The following is a 20,425-nucleotide window of genomic DNA, read 5'->3' as shown; positions in this document are numbered from 1 at the left end:
TTTAGGCCTCCTCTCTCAGTGCCACAACAAACTACAGTTCCCAGGATTCCCTAGCACTGAGCCAGGACAGTTAAAGCAGTCTCAAACTGGATTATTTCTTCTTATTGTCATCATTATTGTTTTGGATTTATCATTTGTCTTCCAGTTTGGAGGAGGGAAAGAAAAAAAAAAGGACAAACGGGACCCGGAAGTCGGCAACCTAGGAGAATCTTTGAGAATAACTCTAGGGAGGGTTTGACCCGGAAGTGGATGTCTGGAGGACCGAAAGTAGCGCTGGTTTCCGTTTCCGGGTTTTTTGGAGGTGCTGCTGGTGGCGTCGGGGGTCGCCTAGAGGGAGAAGATGTCGATAGAAATCGAGTCCTCGGAGTAAGAGGCGGCGGGGCTTGGTTTCCCGGGGGAGGCCTGGCCCTTTGCCCTTTGCCCTTTGCCCTCCCATGGTGCTACCTTTTAAACCCCCCCTTTAAACTCTCCACCTTTTTTAAGGTGCCCCTTTGTCCCAGCTCTGGTGGAAATGGTGGCTGTTGGTGTGAAAGGGATCTGGGAGTCCAAGTGGGCCATAAGTTGAACATGAGCCAACAGTGTGATGCGGCAGCTGACAAGGCCAATGCGATTTTAGGCTGCATCAATAAAAGTATAGTGTCTAGATCAAGAGAAGTAATAGTGCCACTATATTCTGCTCTGGTCAGGCCCCACCTGGAATATTGTGTCCAGTTCTGGGCACCACAATTCAAAAAGGACATTGAGAAACTGGAGCGTGTCCAAAGGAGGGCGACAAAAATGGTGAAGGGTCTGGAAACCATGCCCTATGAGGAACGACTTAGGGAGCTGGGGATGTTTAGCCTGGAGAAAAGAAGGTTAAGAGGTGATATGATAGCCCTGTTTAAATATTTGAAAGGATGTCATATTGAAGAGGGAGCAAGCTTGTTTTCTGCTGCTCCAGAGAACAGGACCCGGAACAATGGATGCAAGCTACAGGAAAAGAGATTCCACCTGAACATTAGGAGGAACTTCCTGACAGTAAGGGCTGTTCGACAGTGGAATGCACTTCCTCGGAAGGTGATGGAGTCTCCTTCCTTGGAGGTCTTTAAGCAGAGGCTAGATAGCCATCTATTGGGGATGCTTTGATTGGATTTCCTGCATGGCAGAATGGGGTTGGACTGGATGGCCCTTGTGGTCTCTTCCAACTCTGATTCTATGAAAGCCACCCCATTTCTTCTTGGTTTTTTTTTCATGGCACCCTAAATACCCCAGAAGCACCATATTCCCGCCTAACCTTGGAAGCTAAGCAGGAGCAGCAGTGGATAGGGCTTGGATGGGAGACTGACAAGGAATTGAATGGGAGTCCGGCAGGCTTGGCTCAGAGTGGTTTGCTGTTGCCTTCTTCTAAGGCTGAGGATGTGACTTCATCAAGGGTCATGGAATCCTAGAGTTGGAAGAGACCACAAGGCCATTTAATCCAAACTCATTTTGCCTTGCAGGAACTTATAATAATAATTATTATAATAATAAGTAATCAATCAGCGATAGATGGGCATCCTGAGGTATTCCATATGGTAATTCATGTCAGCGGGTGACCAAGTGAGCTATTTGGGGAAGGCCTGAGCCTGGGCAGTTAAAGCGGTCAGTCTCAAAGTGGATTATTACTGTGTTGTGTTTTGGACCGTATTTCTCTTCCAATCTGTAGGAGAAAAAGGGCAAACAGGACCTCATAAGCAAAACATCCTTGACAGATAGCCATCCAGCCTCTGTCTCCCCTGATCTCCAGTGATCATAGAATCCTAGAATTGGAAGAGACCTCAAGGGCCATCCAGTCCAACCCCGTTCTGCCATGCAGGAACTCGCAATCAAAGCACTCCCTCCAAAAAGGAGACTTCACCACTCTCCGAGGGAGCGTCTTCCAGTGTCAAACAGCCTTTATCATCAGGAAGTTCTTCCCAGTCTCTTTTCTTGTAGCTTGCATCCATTGCTCCATGACCTACTAGATTATTGCACTACACTCATCTAGTGCGGCTATTTCACTTTTATTGATCTGGCTGCCTCCTGTTGCATCCTGGGGCTTGTAGTTCAGTGAAGCCTAAGAGCTCTCTGGCTGAGAATTCTAAGTGCTCCTTCTCAAACTGCAAATCCCAGAATGCAACAGGAGGCAGCCAAAGCAGAGTGTAGTGCAGTAATGTGACTAGATCCAGGAACAAGAGAAAACAAACTTGTTCCATCCTCAATGTGGCACCCCTTCAAATACATAAATAGGGCTATCATATAACCCTCTTCTTCAGGCTGAACATACCCAGCTCCCTAAGTCTCTCTTCATAGGACTTTATGGTTTCTAGATCCTCCACAGGAACACAGAATCAAAGCGTCACCCAGTGGGTTTCTGTGGCTGATGGGGGATTTGAGTCCTGGTGTCCCTGGAGACCAAGTCTAAGGCTAAACCACTACACATACACAAACCACACGCTGGATCTCATTTATCCTTTTTGATAGCAAGAGTGGTGTAGTGATTTTAGCACTGGACTATGAATCTGGAGACCGGAGTTCGATTCCCACTGAGCCATAAAAGCCACTGGGTTACCTTGGGCAAGTCACATTCTCTCAGCCTCAAATGAAGGCAATGACAAATCCCCCTCCCTGAAACAAATCCTTCCAAGAAAACCTCGAGTTAGGTTCGCCTTAGGGCCACCATAAGTCAGAAGCTACTTGACGGCACACAACAATGAACATTGTGTGCCTTCAAGTCCCTTCAAATCTATGACAACACTGCTACAGGGTTCTTTTGGCAACCTTTGTTCAGAGTGGGTTTCCCATTGCTTTCCTCTACAGCTGAGAAAGTGTGACATCTCCAATGGTTACCTGGGGGGTTTCTGTGGCTGAGGGGGAATTTGAACCCTGGTCTCCCTGGAGACGTAGTCCAAGACTCAAACCACTACATGGGCTTTCCCTATGCCATTTAAATAAGTTTATATTTCAGAAGTCAGGTTCTCTAGTCCTGGTTTAATTGGAGCTGCTCTGGACGGAGGCTGAACCCTTCCAAATTTTGGCCTAGAGCTGGGAAGTAGCTGGTTTATAGTAACATTACTTCTTGCAGTGTGATCCTTTGGGAGAATAATGCGTGGCAATGGTGTTGCTTTCCAAAGCAGGTAACTGGTTTCAATGTTATAATATTGTAGTGCGAAAGACTAAATTCCCAAAAGGCACCAGATCCTGTCTGCTCTTGGAAACGAATCGGTGCCAGCCCTGGTTAGGAGTTGAATGGGAGACCAACAAGGAATATCAGGTGCTGTAGGGCTGTATTTCAGAGGAAGGAACTGACGAAACCAGTTCGGATTCAACGCCCAAGAAAACCCTATGAAATTAATGGCGTTGCCATAAGTGGAAAAGTGCCTTGAAGGCACATACAGACATATTTTCTCCCATATTGGTTGTTGTTAACTACCCTTTAGTCAGACGCGACCCATGACACCCTGTGGATGACACACCTCCAAGACTCCCTGCCCTCCATTGCTCTGCTCAGGTCCTGTAAATTCATACCTGTGACCTCCCTAATAGAATCCATCCACCTGGCATGTGGTCTTCTTCTCTTTCTACTACCTTTCTGGCATTATTGTTTTTTTCCAGTGAGTCTTGCCTTTTCGTGATGTGTCCAAAGTATGACAGCCTCACCTTGCTCATCTTATCTTCCAGGTAGAGTTAGGCCTGATCTGTTCAAGGACCCATTTGATAATCTTTTTGGCTGTCCATTGAATCCTCAACACTCTTCTGCAGCATCACATCTCACAATCATTTATTTTCTTCTTTTCCGCTTTCCTCACTGTCCAGTTCCCACATCCGTACATGGTGATAGGGAATACAATGGCTTGCACGATTCTAACTTTCATGCTCAGTTGCATATCTTTACACTTTAAGATCTTTTTTAGTTCTTTCATAGCTGCCCTCCCAATTCCCAGTCTTCTGATTTCTTTCGCCATTGAGAATATTGAACACAAAACACTGCATAGTACTACACAAAACATGGCTCCCTTTGAGATGGGATGAGAGCAAGACTAGGGTAGTGGGTTGAGTGTTGGACTGTGGAGACCAGGGTTCGAATCCCAGCTCGGCCATGAAACCCACTGGGTGACTCTAGGCAGGTCACACTCTCTCAACCATAGGAAGGCAAAGACAAACACCTCTGAACTAATCTTACCAAGAAAACCCCCAGTAAGGTCACCTTTGTTGTTGTTGTTGTTGTTGTTGTTGTTGTTGTGTGCCTTCAAGTCATTTCCAACGTCTTTTTGTTGTGTGCCTTCAAGTTGTTTCTGACTTATGACGACACTAAGGCAACCCTGTCATAGGGGTTTCTTAGCAAGATTTGTTCAGAGAAGGTTTGCCATTGCTTTTCCCTGAGGCTGAGAGAGTATGACTTCCCCAGGATTACCTAATGGGTTTCATGATAAAGCTGGAGTTTGAACCTTGATCTCCAGAGTCATAGTCCAATGCTCAAAACCACTATACCACTTTCCATAAGTTGGAAATGAATTGAAAGCTCACAACAACACGGAGGAGCAGAAGGGGCAATCTTCAGTTCCAGCACAAGCTACTTTTTTATTAGGATCTTAGAATCATAGAGTTGGAAGAGACCACCAGGGCCATCCAGTCCAATCCCATGCCATGCAGGAATTATACAATAAGAGCATCCCAACAGATGGCCATCCAGCCTCTGTTTCAAAACCTCCAAAGAAAGAGACTCCAGCACCCTCCAAGGGAGTGCGTTCTATTGTCAAACAGCTCTTACTGTCAAGAAGTTCTATTCTCCTGTAACTTGAATCTTGTTCTGCCTTCTCTCTTGGCTTCCTCTGATAACAGAGCTGATTTATTGTTGTTCCAGAACAACATTATTATTTCTAATTATTGTAGCAAGCCTTAGTCTCATTTTGGAAAGAAGACTAGAATTATTATCCCCGTATTTCAGAAGTGGGTTGTTTGTGGTTAAAAGGTTTTGCCTGAGGCTGCCATTTCTGTTTGCGCATTTGAGATGAGAGGTGAACTAGAGACTGCACAGCACATTTACCTGTTTTCTTTTGTAAATTGAGTTATGTGCTATTAGTTTTTCTTTCATTTGAGAATACTTTAGCATCAGAAATGATGATAATATCTGTTCAAACTAATCAAGTAGTATTAGAGTGGAGCCTTGCCTTACGTGGGGGATCTGTTCCGGACCCCCTCCCCACGTAAGGCGAAAAACACAAATGCTCAAGCTCCATTGAATATAATGGGGCTCATGCTCATGGCATGGGAGAGCACGCCATTCATTATTTTGCTGTGTGGCTTCAGCATAAGGTGAAAGCCGTGTAGGGCGGACGCACTGTACTTCTTTAGGACTCTTATTAGCTGACTTTGAAATAAGGGGAAGTTAGAGGAGTAAGTTGGAAGTTTCAGTTGTATATTTCGGTGACGTTACATGTGCCATTACTAAGCTTTGGTTGCATCGCTTCCCTTTGGAGAAGGATCTGATAATTTTAGAAGTGACTTATGCATTAGAGGATACTGGTAATTTGTGTTCTTTATGTGTGTGTATGAGAAAAAGAGTGTCTCTGTGTGAAACAAGCTAAAGAAATATACTAATTAATTATACCCATCACGTATTTTGTTTAGTGTCATCCGACTAATCATGCAGTATCTGAAGGAGAACAGCTTGCATCGTGCCTTGGCGACTCTGCAGGAGGAAACCACAGTGTCTCTGAATACGGTGGACAGCATAGAAAGCTTTGTGGCGGACATTAACAGTGGTCATTGGGATACAGTACTGCAGGCTATACAGTCATTGAAGCTGCCTGACAAAACACTCATTGATCTGTATGAGCAGGTTTGTACTCTTCATATCTCATAGCATCTTTATATGCAAGAAAATAAACCAATTGTCTTTTACTTTGTGTCCTATGTTTATACTCAGTAGCAGTATATATTTATAGCTTTAACTCTTTCAAAATATAACTGGTGTCTAGACTAAAATAACATTTAATTGATACAGAAAATGTGCCAGTTCCTTCTACTGTTTTATTTGCTTGCTGTATATTTTTCTCTTACTTTTGAGAATATAGTGAACAGTTGAAGTAACTGAGGTATTGAGGTAACACTCATAATAAATTCCCGGAGCATAAATTTTAAAAGTAGATGTATAACACTGAAAAATAACACTTGAGGAATGGCATTTCAATGAAACTGTGTTCAACCTGTAGATTTCAAAATCTTGGCAGAATAAATAGAATACGTATTCTAATCTTTTAAATACCAAGAATGGATCTAGCAAGATAACTTGTAGAGGCAAGCATTCATAAAGCACAGTAGAAACAGTCCTGCTTCTGCTGCTGAATACCAACCTACGGTAATCATACACCCACAATTTACCAGAGCTCTATTAAACTATATTGTGTCATTGAGATTATCACTGTTTCAACTCTTGCCATTTCCTGTTCAATATAGTTAGTGTTTACAGTGACAGGAAGACCTGTAGAAGATTTTTGTTTGTGCTCTTGTCTGCATTTCTCCCTTATATTTTCCACACGTGGAGATCAGTAAACAGAGACGTGAGCTGTTGAGAAACTGAAGTTGTCTTTACGTATGGATAGAGTTTGTGGAGTGACTCTTCTAATGTTGACTAATAACTATTTTAGTCATGGCCAACTGAACATACCTCCTCTGGCTTGCAGCTTTTGCTACCCCACTTCAGTAATCTGTATGATGCTTGGTTTAAACAGCCCAATGTTTTAATTTTCTATAACTCATAGTAAAATATGATGCAAGTAAAGATTAAACTTTTATTGATGTGCTATTATTTATGTTACTATTATTCCTGATATTTCAGGTTGTTCTGGAATTGATAGAGCTTCGGGAATTGGGTGCTGCTAGAAGTCTTCTGAGACAAACTGATCCAATGATCATGTTGAAGCAGACTCAGCCAGAGCGATACATTCATCTTGAGAACCTTTTGGCTAGGTCCTATTTTGATCCACGTGAGGTATGTATAATTTTTAAATTTTATATTAAGGGGTTTTGCTTAGTTTACTGTTTCATTTGATGAACTCTATTATTCATATGCAAAGGATCTTGTAATATCTTTGAAATCAACTGAAAGAAAGATGTAGGAAGCATAAGCTTTTGTAGACTGGGGAGATTCCTGCACTATGCTCTTATAGTGCTACTATTCTACTTTTACTGGTCTTGCTGCTTCCTTTGCATTCTGGGATTTGGCATCTATTGAGGGGCATTTAGAATTCTCAGCCAGAGAGCTCTTAGGCCTCACTGAACTGTAAGCCCCAGAGTGCAACAGGATACCGATGCAGAATACAGAGCAGTAAAAGTGGAATAGCAGCACTATAAAAGTGTAGTGCGATAATTTCATGGAACTACTTTATCAGATGCATTGAAGGTGCTGCAAGATCCCTTGCATACTGATCCATACTAACATGGCTATATCTTTGAAGTCTGTCATTCATAATTTACAATAATTTCAATATTCTTTTTTCATTGCAATGTGTCTGCATAATGTTAGACCTGACAGTGTTTTTATAAATATCTGAATCAAAGGAAGATATAATTTGGAAAACAAATGCTTACTTTAGTAAGTGGAAGAGATTAAGTAGAAGAAGGTTGTTGTTGTTGTAATATTTTGCTTCAAAATTGGGAGAGGTATCAAGTTGATAAAACCTATCATTTTCTGGTTAGTTAGTCCTAACACCTCCAAAGCCTCCAAAGACTTATAAGAGATCTATGTATGTGTGCCTAATGTAGATTGTCTGCATGTTTGCATCCTATGTACTGAAATGTACAACTGCTATATATATATTCAGTAAATAATAGATGGAAATATCTTGGTGCGTTTAAAGTTTCTAGGAAGAAAGTTAGTAGTCCTCATGTTGTTCTCTGCCAGGCATACCCAGATGGGAGCAGCAAAGAGAAGCGGAGAGCAGCCATTGCCCAAGCTCTGGCTGGTGAAGTCAGTGTTGTGCCTCCATCTCGTCTTATGGCATTATTGGGACAGGTATTTTTCCTCCTAGACTTATATTATGTGAAATTGAAAATAGAGAATTTTCCATATTTCTAAATGCTAGTTTAGCTAAACCTTGAACTTTTACTTCACTTTTCAATGTGACTTTTCATGGGACAGATTTAATAAGTCTCAATAATAGAAAATCTAGCTCTGTACAACCTCTCCTGTAGCATGGTGTGGATGATAGTGGCCAAGTGACTTTCACTGAGGACAGTCTGTATATATCGACTGGCCAGTATTAGGCACATTGTTTGTGGGGATGGGGGTGGGGGTGTTGTTTTAAAAAATCTTCTGTTTAATCATCTTTAATTGCACAGGCTCTGAAATGGCAACAGCATCAGGGATTGCTCCCTCCTGGTATGACAATTGATTTGTTCAGAGGAAAAGCAGCTGTTAAAGATGTTGAAGAAGAAAAGTTCCCCACACAACTGAGTAGGCATATTAAGGTGGGTCCCTAATTATCATTTACTAAGAATGTTTCTTTTTTTTAAAGAACCTCAGCAGATTTGCAGATTTGTTTAGATGAAACAGGTAAGATAATCCATCTGATGTAGAGCCCCCATGGGTATGGCCAGGCATGTAACCATAATTGGCAGAGGGAAGACTGATTATATACACAATGATGATAATATTTATATCAGGATAATGTATCCTGGGGTAGCCATGTTGGCCATGTAGCAAAGTATGGTACCACATTGCAACATGTCTAATGTTCATTTTGGATGGCCTAATAAAGGTTTCACTATTTTATGGATTTGGGTGATAATCTACTGTCCTATATCAGGATAAAATGGCAAAAATATTAATTGAATTTTAATATGTTTAATATGTTTAAAATGTTTTAATCTGTAAATTTCTCATTTATAAATGCCTTCATGTGTTTTTAATTCCAGTACCTCTAATTCTTTTTACTAGTAGAAAGTGTCATTCTTACCCTTTTGACATATATATATATATATATATATATAGCATTATAAGAAAGTCAGTTCTGAGAGTTAGAAAGAGTAAAACATCTACAAAATCCTAGTATATCAGCATAATTACAGGTCTCTCCCTGCTGAGTAGAATGTTCTTATTTCGGGCCAAAATGTGAATTGTTTAAAATTGCAGCTGAGGAGTCAGGAAAAGGGGTGAAATCCTTCTCCCTTGTATCTGTAGCCCTAGATATAGTCATGCATGATCAATGTATGAAGAATAATTATGCCATTTTGAACATTGGCTGTAGAAGTGAGGGCTGCCATGTTGGGGTTTTACTGGACTTAGCCAACATGGCTGGTTGATGCGCTCTGGAATTTTATTTCTTAATAGTAACAGCGTTGAACTCATTTTTGCATGCTAATAAAGTCTGAACTATCTTTTGTCAAATGAGATACGGAATGGGTTGGTTATTTGTTCTTGCTTTTAGGTAGTACAGAATCCTTACTATGAGTGTCTTTCAAGTTTACTTCTTTCATTCAAAAAGTTTGTTATTTTTAAGTATTCAGCTGACTTAGGCAACTAATATGTGAAAGCTATGACTGTTTAGTCTAGGACAGTATTACAGCAACAACAGCAGTAGCAGATTATTTTAAAATGCAGAAATTTTTTATTTTTGTTCACTTAAAACAGTTTGGCCAGAAATCTCATGTGGAATGTGCTAGATTTTCTCCAGATGGTCAGTATCTAGTCACAGGCTCTGTTGATGGATTCATTGAAGTATGGAACTTCACCACTGGAAAAATCAGAAAGGTAAAATCTTGGCTGTCAAATGGACTGTTGAATGCTCTTCGTGTTAAATAAGCAAATTCAGGTGAAATAAGCAATATTTACTTCTGCACTTTTGTCAAGCTGAATTTGAAGTTAGGATATATTATGTCAAAGCATATCCCACTTCTGCAATAGACAATTACTGTTTTAAAACTACAACAAAATGTTCTGTCATTTGTCATAATTTATAGATTACTTTTACTGGTTTCCATTATGGTGTAAATTTAGGTCTGTCTCAAATATATTTCTATACTTAACAGAGAGTTTTCAAAGAAGCCCATATTCAAGCTCCTATATTGACAAAAATACATTTCAGTACTTATATCATTTTAAGTCAGTAAACTTTTACTTAATACAATGTAACCTATGTATATTTAAATTTGAGGCTGATTAAAAAATGTTAGGAAAATGGAAGATTGAATCTTGGTAACAAAACTGGACTTAGAGATTAATTTTCAAACATAGAAAACAGCACTAAATAGATAAACCATTAACATGCATCAGCCTTAGGTAGCTCCTATTAATTTTATACTTGTTGCCTACTGCTGTTTTGTTTTTCTTTGTCTCCTTTTTTGGTGCTTGACACTTTGTTCACTGCTGTGTTTAGGATCTGAAGTACCAGGCACAGGATAACTTCATGATGATGGATGATGCAGTGCTATGCATGTGTTTCAGTAGGGATACTGAAATGTTAGCAACTGGAGCACAGGATGGGAAGATCAAGGTATGTAGTGTGGGAAACTAGAGGCAAACAAGATGGTCTTAGTCCAGCAAAATTGTCTTAAACCATGTTTCTAAACATGCAAGGGTTGTGTGAACTTCTTTATGAGTTAAAGTTGAAAGCACATGATCCTGTTAAAAGCAGAAGAAGTAAAAATAGCCAACCACACAGAGATCCACCTCTGTGTTTCTGTGTGAGTGTTTGCAGGGGTTTTTTCCCCCTTAAGGCAAGGCAGTAAACACAGAGCAGTGAGACATTAGCCCTTATCAGATGAGTCTGGAACTGGGGGTCTTCAGCACTGGGCGGTTCGAATTCACGTTATTTCGCACAATACCATCATACCAGCATTCGAATGGCCCAATCCGAACTCACGTGAATGCGCGAGATGCCGAACTGAATGCGTACTGGCTCCTCTTTTTGGAGCGTGTTGGCCAGTGCGCTGAAAAGGGGATTGGCAATATCCTGGATTGGGGCTCTGTTCGATCTCAGTGCGAATGGGTCTGGTGTGACTACCCAATCCTGAATTCCATCGCAAGACCCCCAGATTCCAATTTTAACTTCCGGTGGGTCTTTCCTCTTGCCGGTTCCAGGGAAGCGGGGGGGGGGGGGGGGGGCGATTCCAGCGGCCTCCTCCTCCTCCTCCCGGCTTGGGAGCCAGCATAGGCTGCATCCCAAGAAGGGAAGAGGCGCGGGGGGCCGCTGGAATCGTGGTTCCGGCAGCCTTCTCCTCCTCCTCCCGGCTTGGGAGCCAGCATAAGCTGCATCCCAAGAAGGGAAGAGGCGCGGGGGGCCGCTGGAATCGTGGTTCCGGCAGCCTCCTCCTCCTCCTCCCGGCTTGGGAGCCAGCATAGGCTGCATCCCAAGAAGGGAAGAGGGGCGGGGACCGCTGGAACGGCGGCGATCGCCGCGATTCTAGCGGCCCCGCGCCTCTTCCCTTCTTGGGATGCAGCTTATGCTGGCTCCCAAGCCGGGAGGAGGAGGAGGAAAAAAGCATCCCCATTTACTTAGATGGCCATCCAGCCTCTTTGACAGCCGCTGGAACTGGTCCTCCCCCCCCCCCCCCCCAGAATACATACTCACACACACACACGTACAACCGGGCATTGCTAATTTGTTGCAAGGGAAGGTCATGGTAACGTTAAAACCAAGCAGGAATGTAGAGAGGAAACAGAGAGGAATGTAGAGAGGGCACATTGTATCGCGATTGTTAATGTGCATGAACTGGCTCTCCAGCTGTTTACCGGGCTGTCATGACGTGACCTCCCCTTTCACCCCGGAAGCGTTTAAGGTCGCAACCCATGCAGGGCACCACTGAGCATGTGCGAGGGGGCCGATACGAATCGGCCAATCCTCATGTTGAGCACCGGTGTGACAAAACATTCTGCACTGAATGCACTTCGCGCGAATGCGTATTGGCCAATTTGAATCATGCCAATTCGGAGGGGCTCCCAGGTATGATGGTATTGTGCGAAATAATGTGAATTCGAACCGCCCAGTGCTGAAGACCCCCAGTTCCAGACTCATCTGATAAGGGCCATTATAGGGAGACACACTTAGAGGCAGATAATTCTGCTGCTTGTTGGCATCAGTAACAATTTGAACAATCCAGTCTGCATCTGGAATTCTGGGAATTGTAGTTTGTAGTTGTGGCACCAGAACGCTCTGTCAGAGAAGGCTAAATGTCTCACCAAACTACTTCCCAGAATTCCATAGCATTGAGCCATGTCAGTTAAAGTGGTATCAAACTGCATTATTTCTGCAGTGACCCTTAATGGGGAAACATAAACAGCAGAATTGCTTGTCTTCTCTCCCTTCAAACAGTGATTGGCAGTGACATTGAACATACAGAAATGTTATGGGCAGCTTCCACTGTGGATGAGAATTTGGGCTTCACATTTGTCTGTTTTCTCTTTCTTTTGCCACACACAGTTTGGGCACTGCAGTCTTAAGTGACTCAGAAGTTATATATTGTTCTTGCTTTTGAAAATGTAAATGTACAAGATGATACTGAATCTGTTTTAGTTTCTCAGAACTGAAATGTCCTGGTGGGATTATGTGCTTTGAAGCCTTAATGCTGCTCTTTCAAATTTAGCAAGCAAATATAAATAGACTTGTTTTAATTGGTTTTAATCCTGTGGGCAATTTAATTGCAATTTAGCAATGCTTTTATTTTAATAATAACATTTTGTATGTTTCTGTTTATGACTTGTGAATGTTTCAGCTGTGCTTTTTTAACCTTTTTTTTAGTATATATGCTGCCAAAGTGAGCATGCTTTTTTAACTTTTATAAGCTGCCTTGAGTCCCAGTAATGAGGAAAAGGCAGACTATTAATGAATAAACAAACAAAACACATAATGCACACTGAAAACAAATGAACCTTAGGATGAAAATGGTCACATTCTGGTGTGTATCTTTTTCAGAGGTTTGTTGATCTTGACCATTGGCTGGGGCTTATGGGAGTTGAAATCCAAAATACTGAAGGGTATCATGCGGCTGATTTCTGATATATATATTTTTAATAAATCAGATTTTGTAAATATCTGTTTGCCTGAGAAGACTAAGCATTGTGTCTAAATGATGAACCAGGAAAATTCAGCAAATGAAAAGGCATTTATTCCCCCCTCCCCCAGATATTTGTTTTCCCAACAGTTCTTCTTGTGTTAGAAAGAAGACCTAGGGGCCGGGGACTTTTGTAGATCTATTTGCAAGGTTGGCTTAAATACTAACGTGCAAAATAATTACTTTCAGTTGTCTATTTCTGTTTAGTTAGCCTCTTTATCCACAATGTTCTGTATGTGTGGAGGGATTCTTCCATTTTTAATAACCTCAGGCAGTCAGTGGAAAATAGGGCCCTTCCCAGCTTGAGTTTCTCACTTGTTCTAATTTAAGAAATGACGATTTGTTGGATAGTGCAACTGGGATTCAGCACAGTTAGACAATAATAATAAGAAATTTCCACTTGCTGATGTTTCCCATTTTAAAACATCTTTTAAAATTTTCATGAAGGTGTGGAAGATTCAGAGTGGGCAATGTCTGAGGCGATTTGAAAGAGCCCATAGTAAAGGTGTCACGTGCCTGAGTTTTTCAAAGGACAGCAGCCAGATTCTTAGTGCCTCTTTTGACCAGACAATCAGGTATGTTCCATTTGTAAAGTTTTGTTGCTCAGCCTGACTTGGATAAGTGACACTTACTGTGGCTTTTATGCTGCAACAGGATCCATGGCTTGAAATCTGGGAAGACTCTCAAAGAATTCCGTGGTCATTCTTCATTTGTTAATGAAGCCACTTTTACACAAGATGGGCATTACATTATCAGTGCATCCTCTGATGGTACTGTGAAAGTAAGTTTGGATTTTTAATTGGGCAGCTGTACGTGTTTCTTTGTTTGCTTGTTTGACTAGCTTAAGTGGAAGCTTGTTTAGCCTTTTGTAAATAGCTTTCTCACCAGCAGAAGTTACAGAAATAGAGTAACCATTGTACAATGACATACTCAAGTGATGGAAACACCACTTGCTAGTGTTTCACTTCTCTGCAGGTTGTATCTCTCTCAGATACTGTAAAATGCATGTCTTCCGGAAATAAATCTCATTTTGACCTGAGCTGTTTCCTAGAAAAGCTGCAGTGTTTTAAAGTTCTTGTTTAGCAGACTGTATTTTTCTTTAATAAAGGCACTGGAGGACTTGACCTCCAGTTGTGGATTCACTTTTTGAATTAAAATTCTAACTATTCATTTTTATTTTGAATGTGTTGTATGCCATTGTTAACAAGCAATATGCAGGTATGTGTGTAGCAAGAGTCTGTTTATTGCAGGGATCTGGAGTGCAAGTCTGAAACATAGTGCTCTGGCCACAAGGCACAACTTGTATGCACTTACAGAGTTTGAATTCCATGCTAGTGGGTGACAGGAATCCTGGAACTGTTTACATAACATTTATTTGTACCAGTCCTCATTTCTTTCTTTTTCCACTTGCCAGGTTTGGAATATGAAGACTACAGAGTGCTGTAACACTTTCAAATCGCTTGGTAGCACAGCTGGGACAGACATCACTGTGAACAGTGTGATTCTGCTGCCTAAAAATCCAGAGCACTTTGTTGTTTGCAACAGATCAAATACAGTGGTCATTATGAACATGCAAGGACAAGTATGTGGTTGGAGGCCAATAGCCTCGAAATGATTGGGGGCAGAGTTTAAATTTTCTCTAGACTTGAAGGATTCTATAGACATATTTAACTGGGTGAAATCAAATTCTTCTATCACTCTTTCTTTTTCCCTAAAATGAGATATTTTTTAAGTTACTGTGATGAAATATTGCTCTAGTGTGGCACTAGGATACAAAGTAATGTTTTGGATAAATACCAATAAGCAAAGATTAACATTCTCAGCTGGAAGAGGTGCATCCTGAAGTCATGAAGGTCATAATGTTTCATCAGTATTTTTCTTTTCCTTTAGACCCAGTTACCTTTGTGCATGTCAAAGCAAAAAACATCTGCTCATAATCCTTGACAGTTCCCTTTTCCTTTCTCCTCTGGAATCTTGTCATCTGACAAGGTCATAAATTCCTATAGCTAAAGGCCTCCAATAAGGCTGCTTTGTTTTTGTCCCCCACCCCCTCCAATACTATTAACTGTCTAAAGCATTTTGCACATATTGTGTCTAAAATCCTTGCAACATAATAATAAAGGGTGGCTGATAATATCCCTGTGTTGCAAATTTTCATGACTATGCTGAAGCCTAAAGAAAAGTGGTTTTTTTAGTGATACCTGGCTGAGATGTCCTGCACAATACATACTTCACCCCTTTAGCTATTATGCTGCATCAAAAGGGCAAATCAGCATTAATGTATACATTCCACTCTTTCCGACCTCTCTTTTGCCTGCCAGGCTGAAGAATCAGAGAGACTTGGCCAATAATAAGGCTCTCATATAATATGGGAAACTGCTAGTATTTTCCTTTATTCCTTGTCCCTAAGAAGTCATTACAGCGAAAGTCCCACAATATCTCTAACTGTGCAGTGGTGGCTGATTTTAAATTTCTTAATGTATTGACTTCATAGATTGTGAGAAGCTTCAGCTCTGGTAAGAGAGAAGGTGGTGACTTTGTCTGCTGTGCCCTTTCTCCTCGAGGCGAGTGGATCTACTGTGTGGGTGAAGACTTTGTGCTCTACTGTTTCAGTACAGTGACTGGCAAGCTGGAGAGAACTCTGACAGTGAGTATCGAGGGGGGGGTTGAGAAACTTTGTATAAATATTGTACACAAATTCAGTTCTGATGTTGCAATATAAATGCAGGTGGTTGGATCTTTGGTCTCTAGAAATCTGTTTTGAAGAAAGGTGTACATACACAATACATACTCATTTAAAATAAATGTATTCATTGGGAGGCATCTTTGAAAACTGCATGGTAACTAAACATAAGGCCAGAATTGTTTAAAACAGCTGTCGCATGATCATTGCCAAAAGTGATAGCCTCACATCTCTCCCCTTTGAGGCAAAATGCATAGTATGTCAATAGAATTCCCATCTCAACTAACTTGTCTGCTATCTGTGGAGGTCACAGTGCACATCCTCAGCTTTTAAACGGGGGAAGAAGAAATTTGGGTGTTTTGACTTTGGCAGCAGCCATGTGTCATTTTTAACATCTATTTCTAGCCTTAATCATCAAAACGTTCTGATGGCAATGCTTCACATTTGTATCAGCCTTTTGTAACATGATACCCTTGGGATCTTTTAGACTGAAATCTCCATCAACCCCAGCCACCATAGCTAATTGTCAGGGCTGATTGGCCTTGGTCTAAAAAGCATTTAGAAGGCACTATGCAGAGAAGGGATATTATTTATAGAACTTCATTGTGTTCAAAAGATTATCACCTGATGACAAAAAGCAACTTGTCTGTAACTTAGATTTAGAGGGAGGGTACTAGTTACCTGTGACTTTAGAGACAGTAGTAGGGGGCCTTCTCTCACCTGATCACCAAGTGATCTTGTTTCCATGTGCACACTATGTAGGCAAACAAGAAAGGCAGTTGAGAATGCTGGAAACTCACAAGCACTATTTCATTTTACTGACTTGAGTCAGTCACCTCAACTGTTGCTTCTGAGGATTGTTGTTGTGTGCCTTCAAGTTGTTTCTGACTGATGGCAACCCTAAGGGGTTTTCGTGGCAATATTTGTTCAGAGGGGGTTTGCCTTTGCCTTCCCTGAGGCTGAGAGTGTGACTTGCCCAGGCTCACCCTTTGTTTCTGTGGCCAATTGGGGATTCGAACCCTGGTCTCCCTGTCCTAACCCAGAACCCAGAATCAATAAACCACGCTGGCTCAGGATTCCTTTCATTTTATTTTCCCCATGTCCTTGAGTTTTCCATCACTACATTACCCACTGTTTTTCATGGCTTCCCTATCAAACATCTTTCCTGTGGTATTTCTTGTTATTCTGCAGCCACAAACAACATGAGAAGTAGCAAGTAACATGTGTTCTCTTCCATGCATAAGGTGCAGATTGGCAGAGGGAAGGGGAATTACAAAATAAACTATTGTTCATCTCAGTCTTAAAGTCCTGCACCATGTTCCCTCGTATTTCTGCCTTACTCTAGGAGAGTAACAAATATTTCATTTGGCTTGTATTCTGGGGGAAAAATATTAGTAACTCAAGAATTTTTGTTTCTGATATCTAGGTCCATGAGAAGGATGTAATTGGTATTGCTCATCATCCCCACCAGAATTTGATTGCTACCTACAGTGAAGATGGACTTCTGAAACTTTGGAAACCATAGAGTTTATTTTTAATCCTATTTCATGCATGGTTCTTGAATGCAAGGAAAGTATGTGTCTTGGGTAGGGGTTTTTCCCCTGGTTTGTTTGGTCCAAAAGTGTTAATTTTATATAGGCATCCCTAGCATGAAACATGTTACTTTTCAGAGAAATGTAATGTTAGTGTCTATGTCACTAGCTAGATGGCCAAGTAGCAAAAGCAGTTCAGCTTCAAATAACATTCTGTAGGATACATTTATTTTTATTGTTTTATTGGGAAATCTTTCATAATTTGTTGTGTGTAATTAAATTAAAATGGAAATATACATCTAGTTAAAGTGAAATTGAGGAAAGCAAACCTAGAGCTTTACCCTCATAAAATAATTGCAGTAGAGTTCTGACTTTTAACTTTTGTCCAAGTCCAAGTACATTGTATTTAACATAGGTATGTTCTAGCCAAAGCTAAATACCTAAAAAATCTCAATAATTTCAGTGGAAATACCAAGCACATGCTTAAATATTACCTTCTGAAAGGGCTTGGGACTGCGAACTGGCCTCATCTCCACACTTTTCATACTGATGTGCAACACCTAATTGTTAAATCTTCTGACCTCTCCAAGAATCTTTGGCAAGATTTCTGTGGCCCTTCTTGCTCTGGGCAAAATAAATGACTTTAGTTTCCTACAGGCAGAATATTGATTTCTGCTGATTATTACAGAAAAATAGTCATAGAGTTTTATTGTTTTTTTAATTAGATACTATAGCTTCTGTTAGCCCCTTAGTACAAAAGGTAAAAGTTTCATCTAGCTCACTTCAAAAACATTTTCATCCGTGATCAAACTCTTTTCGAGTTTTATTATGAATCTTTTTGTGCAGCTGCTTTTGTGCAGCTTTTATTTGAATTCATTAATTTGGTGTTTTTTTTTAAAATTGCCTCTCCTACAATAAAAACCTCATTTATTACAAAGACATCTGGTACACTTGAACTTCATTTATTTTTTTAAAAAATATGGTATTTAGCTTGTAAAGGGTGTTTGACAAAACACCATTTTTAGAGCTGGAAAACAAACATCATGGATGGGGATGCATTTGTGAAGTACGAAACTGGTAAGTTTATCAAGCACTAGCTACGGACAACTCCAATGTGGAAATATGGAGATACCCTGCCAAAACTGTGTATAATACCAGTTATAAAATGATTTCGAGGTATGCTGTTTAAATGACACATGTATCTTAAGAGGCCAGAAGCTGCGCCAAAGCTGCACTCCAGTCCTTAGGACTGGAGCATGGCTTTGGCGCGGCTTTTGGCCTCTTAGGACACATGCATCATTTAAACAGCATACCTCCAAAGTGACCCAAAGCAGCTTTATTTTGGCCTGTCTGTTCGGGCCCTATTGTTTCCTTTTCTGTAACAATAGTTACGGTACTTTTTCTTTGTAAAATAAATGGACATCCACACTGAACATATTAACCTGTCATTTTATATGTTCTTCCAGCAAAATTATGGTACTCTATAGTAGGTAAGATCCTGTGCCCAGGTGGCATATATTGGAGACTTGAGAGGATGGCATCTATTTTCTGGTGTGGGACTGCAACCACACTGCCCAGGCACCCTCTCCAGTGGTAGATGCTGCCTTACCTGGAGCATTTTGTTAAGTGATATTAAAAAACTCCATTTGCTGGCATAATTTTAGCTTATGTCAACATATGCCATCAACAAGATCCTTGCCAGGTAATTTAGTGTGCCTGACAGAATATGTGACTTTGCTCGAATATTGAATATACCAATATAAATTAGGTTGATCATCTTTGGAACTATATTATGTCACTGTTTTGCATGCAGATTGCAGGGTAGTATTGTGACTAGGAAATCAAAAGATTTAAGTCAGAAAATCAGAAGACGACTAAGGATGAGAAAAGTGACTGTGCAAGAACTAGAAAAGATTCTAAAATGCAAAGATATGCAATTGAACACAAAAGTTAGAATTGTAGAAGCCAGTGTATTCCCTATTACTATGTATGGGTGTGAAAGCTGGACAGTTAAGAAAAAAGACAGGAAGAAAATCCATTCAATTGAAATGTGGTGCTGGAGAAGAATGCTAAGGATTCTGTAGATGGTTAAAAAGACAAACAAATGGGTCCTAGAGCAGATCAAGCCAGAAATCTCCCTGGAAGCCAAGATGACAAAACTTAGGCTGGCATACTTTGGACACATCATGAGAAGAGAGAACTCATTAGAAAAAAACAATAATGCTAGGAAAGGTGGAAGAATGCATGTTGGATGGACTCTATTAAGGAGGTCACAAGTATAGGTTTGCAGGAACTAAGTAGAGCAATGGAGGACAGTTTTGGACATGTCTCACCCACAGGGTTGCCATGGGCCGAAATCAACTCGAGGGCAGTTAACAACAAATTGTGACTTTAGGATCAAGGAAAGCACTTTTGGGACTCTAGATAAGTTACTGCTGTTTTGGAGAGGCCCGGGGAAACTTAATAAAAAGCCCTACCTAGCCATGGCTCTGGCCTGTTAGACAGGCCAAAATAAAGCTGCTTCGAGTCACTTTGGAAGTATGGTATTTCAATGATGCATGCGTCCTAAGAGTCCAAAACCTGCACCAAAGCCATGCTCCAGTCCTAAGGACTGGAGTGCAGCTTTGGTGTGGCTTTTGGACTCTTAGGACTCATGCATCATTGAAATACCATACCTCCAAAGTGACTCGAAGCAGCTTTATTTTGGCCTGTCTGTAACAGGCCAAAGTCTACCATTTACTGAATTTATTCTGGTCATGGAAGCTTGAAAAGCAAATTCCCCATCTGGAATGTTACTGCAGTCAGCCCTCCACATCCACAGATTTTTTTAATCCATGGATTCAAGCATCCACAGCTTGAAAATATTTTAAAAATATACAAATTCCAAAAAGCAAACCTTGGTTTTGCTATTTTTTGTAAGGAACACTCACTATTTAACACTGTCATTATATTTAATGGGACTTGAGCATCCATGGTGGTGGGTCTTGGAAACAAACCCCAGTGGATACAAAAGACTCTAGAACATGCTTCAAAGCCTTATTCATATCTTCGTTCTTTTCTTTCACAAATATCTTGCTGTTGTGTAATAAAAATGGGTGCTTGTCTCCAGGACTGGATAAACTTTCATCCAGTGCTGATAGCATTTCTTTTTATAAAGAAA

General features: G+C 40.8%; 1 protein-coding gene across 1 annotated transcript; it reads left to right on the top strand.

Moving 5' to 3' along the window:
• The first annotated feature begins 258 nt into the window (after positions 1–258).
• On the top strand, positions 259–18,458 carry LOC149323340 (WD40 repeat-containing protein SMU1). The gene is made up of 12 exons (XM_089488801.1): positions 259–366; positions 5,629–5,839; positions 6,839–6,991; positions 7,904–8,014; positions 8,341–8,469; positions 9,632–9,751; positions 10,377–10,493; positions 13,498–13,625; positions 13,705–13,831; positions 14,465–14,632; positions 15,545–15,697; positions 17,160–18,458. Exons 1-12 carry the CDS (start codon positions 341–343, stop codon positions 17,256–17,258), a joined length of 1,542 nt encoding a protein of 513 aa, XP_089344927.1. The 5' UTR covers positions 259–340; the 3' UTR covers positions 17,259–18,458.
• The last annotated feature ends 1,967 nt before the right edge of the window (positions 18,459–20,425 follow it).

Source organism: Sceloporus occidentalis, unplaced genomic scaffold, assembly GCF_023333645.1.
Source record: "Sceloporus occidentalis isolate IW3139 unplaced genomic scaffold, rSceOcc1.0.p SCAF_1, whole genome shotgun sequence".
NCBI classification, from domain to species: Eukaryota; Metazoa; Chordata; class Lepidosauria; order Squamata; family Phrynosomatidae; genus Sceloporus; species Sceloporus occidentalis.
Note: the sequence above shows the minus strand (reverse complement) of the source record. Positions and strands in the feature narration are given on the sequence as shown.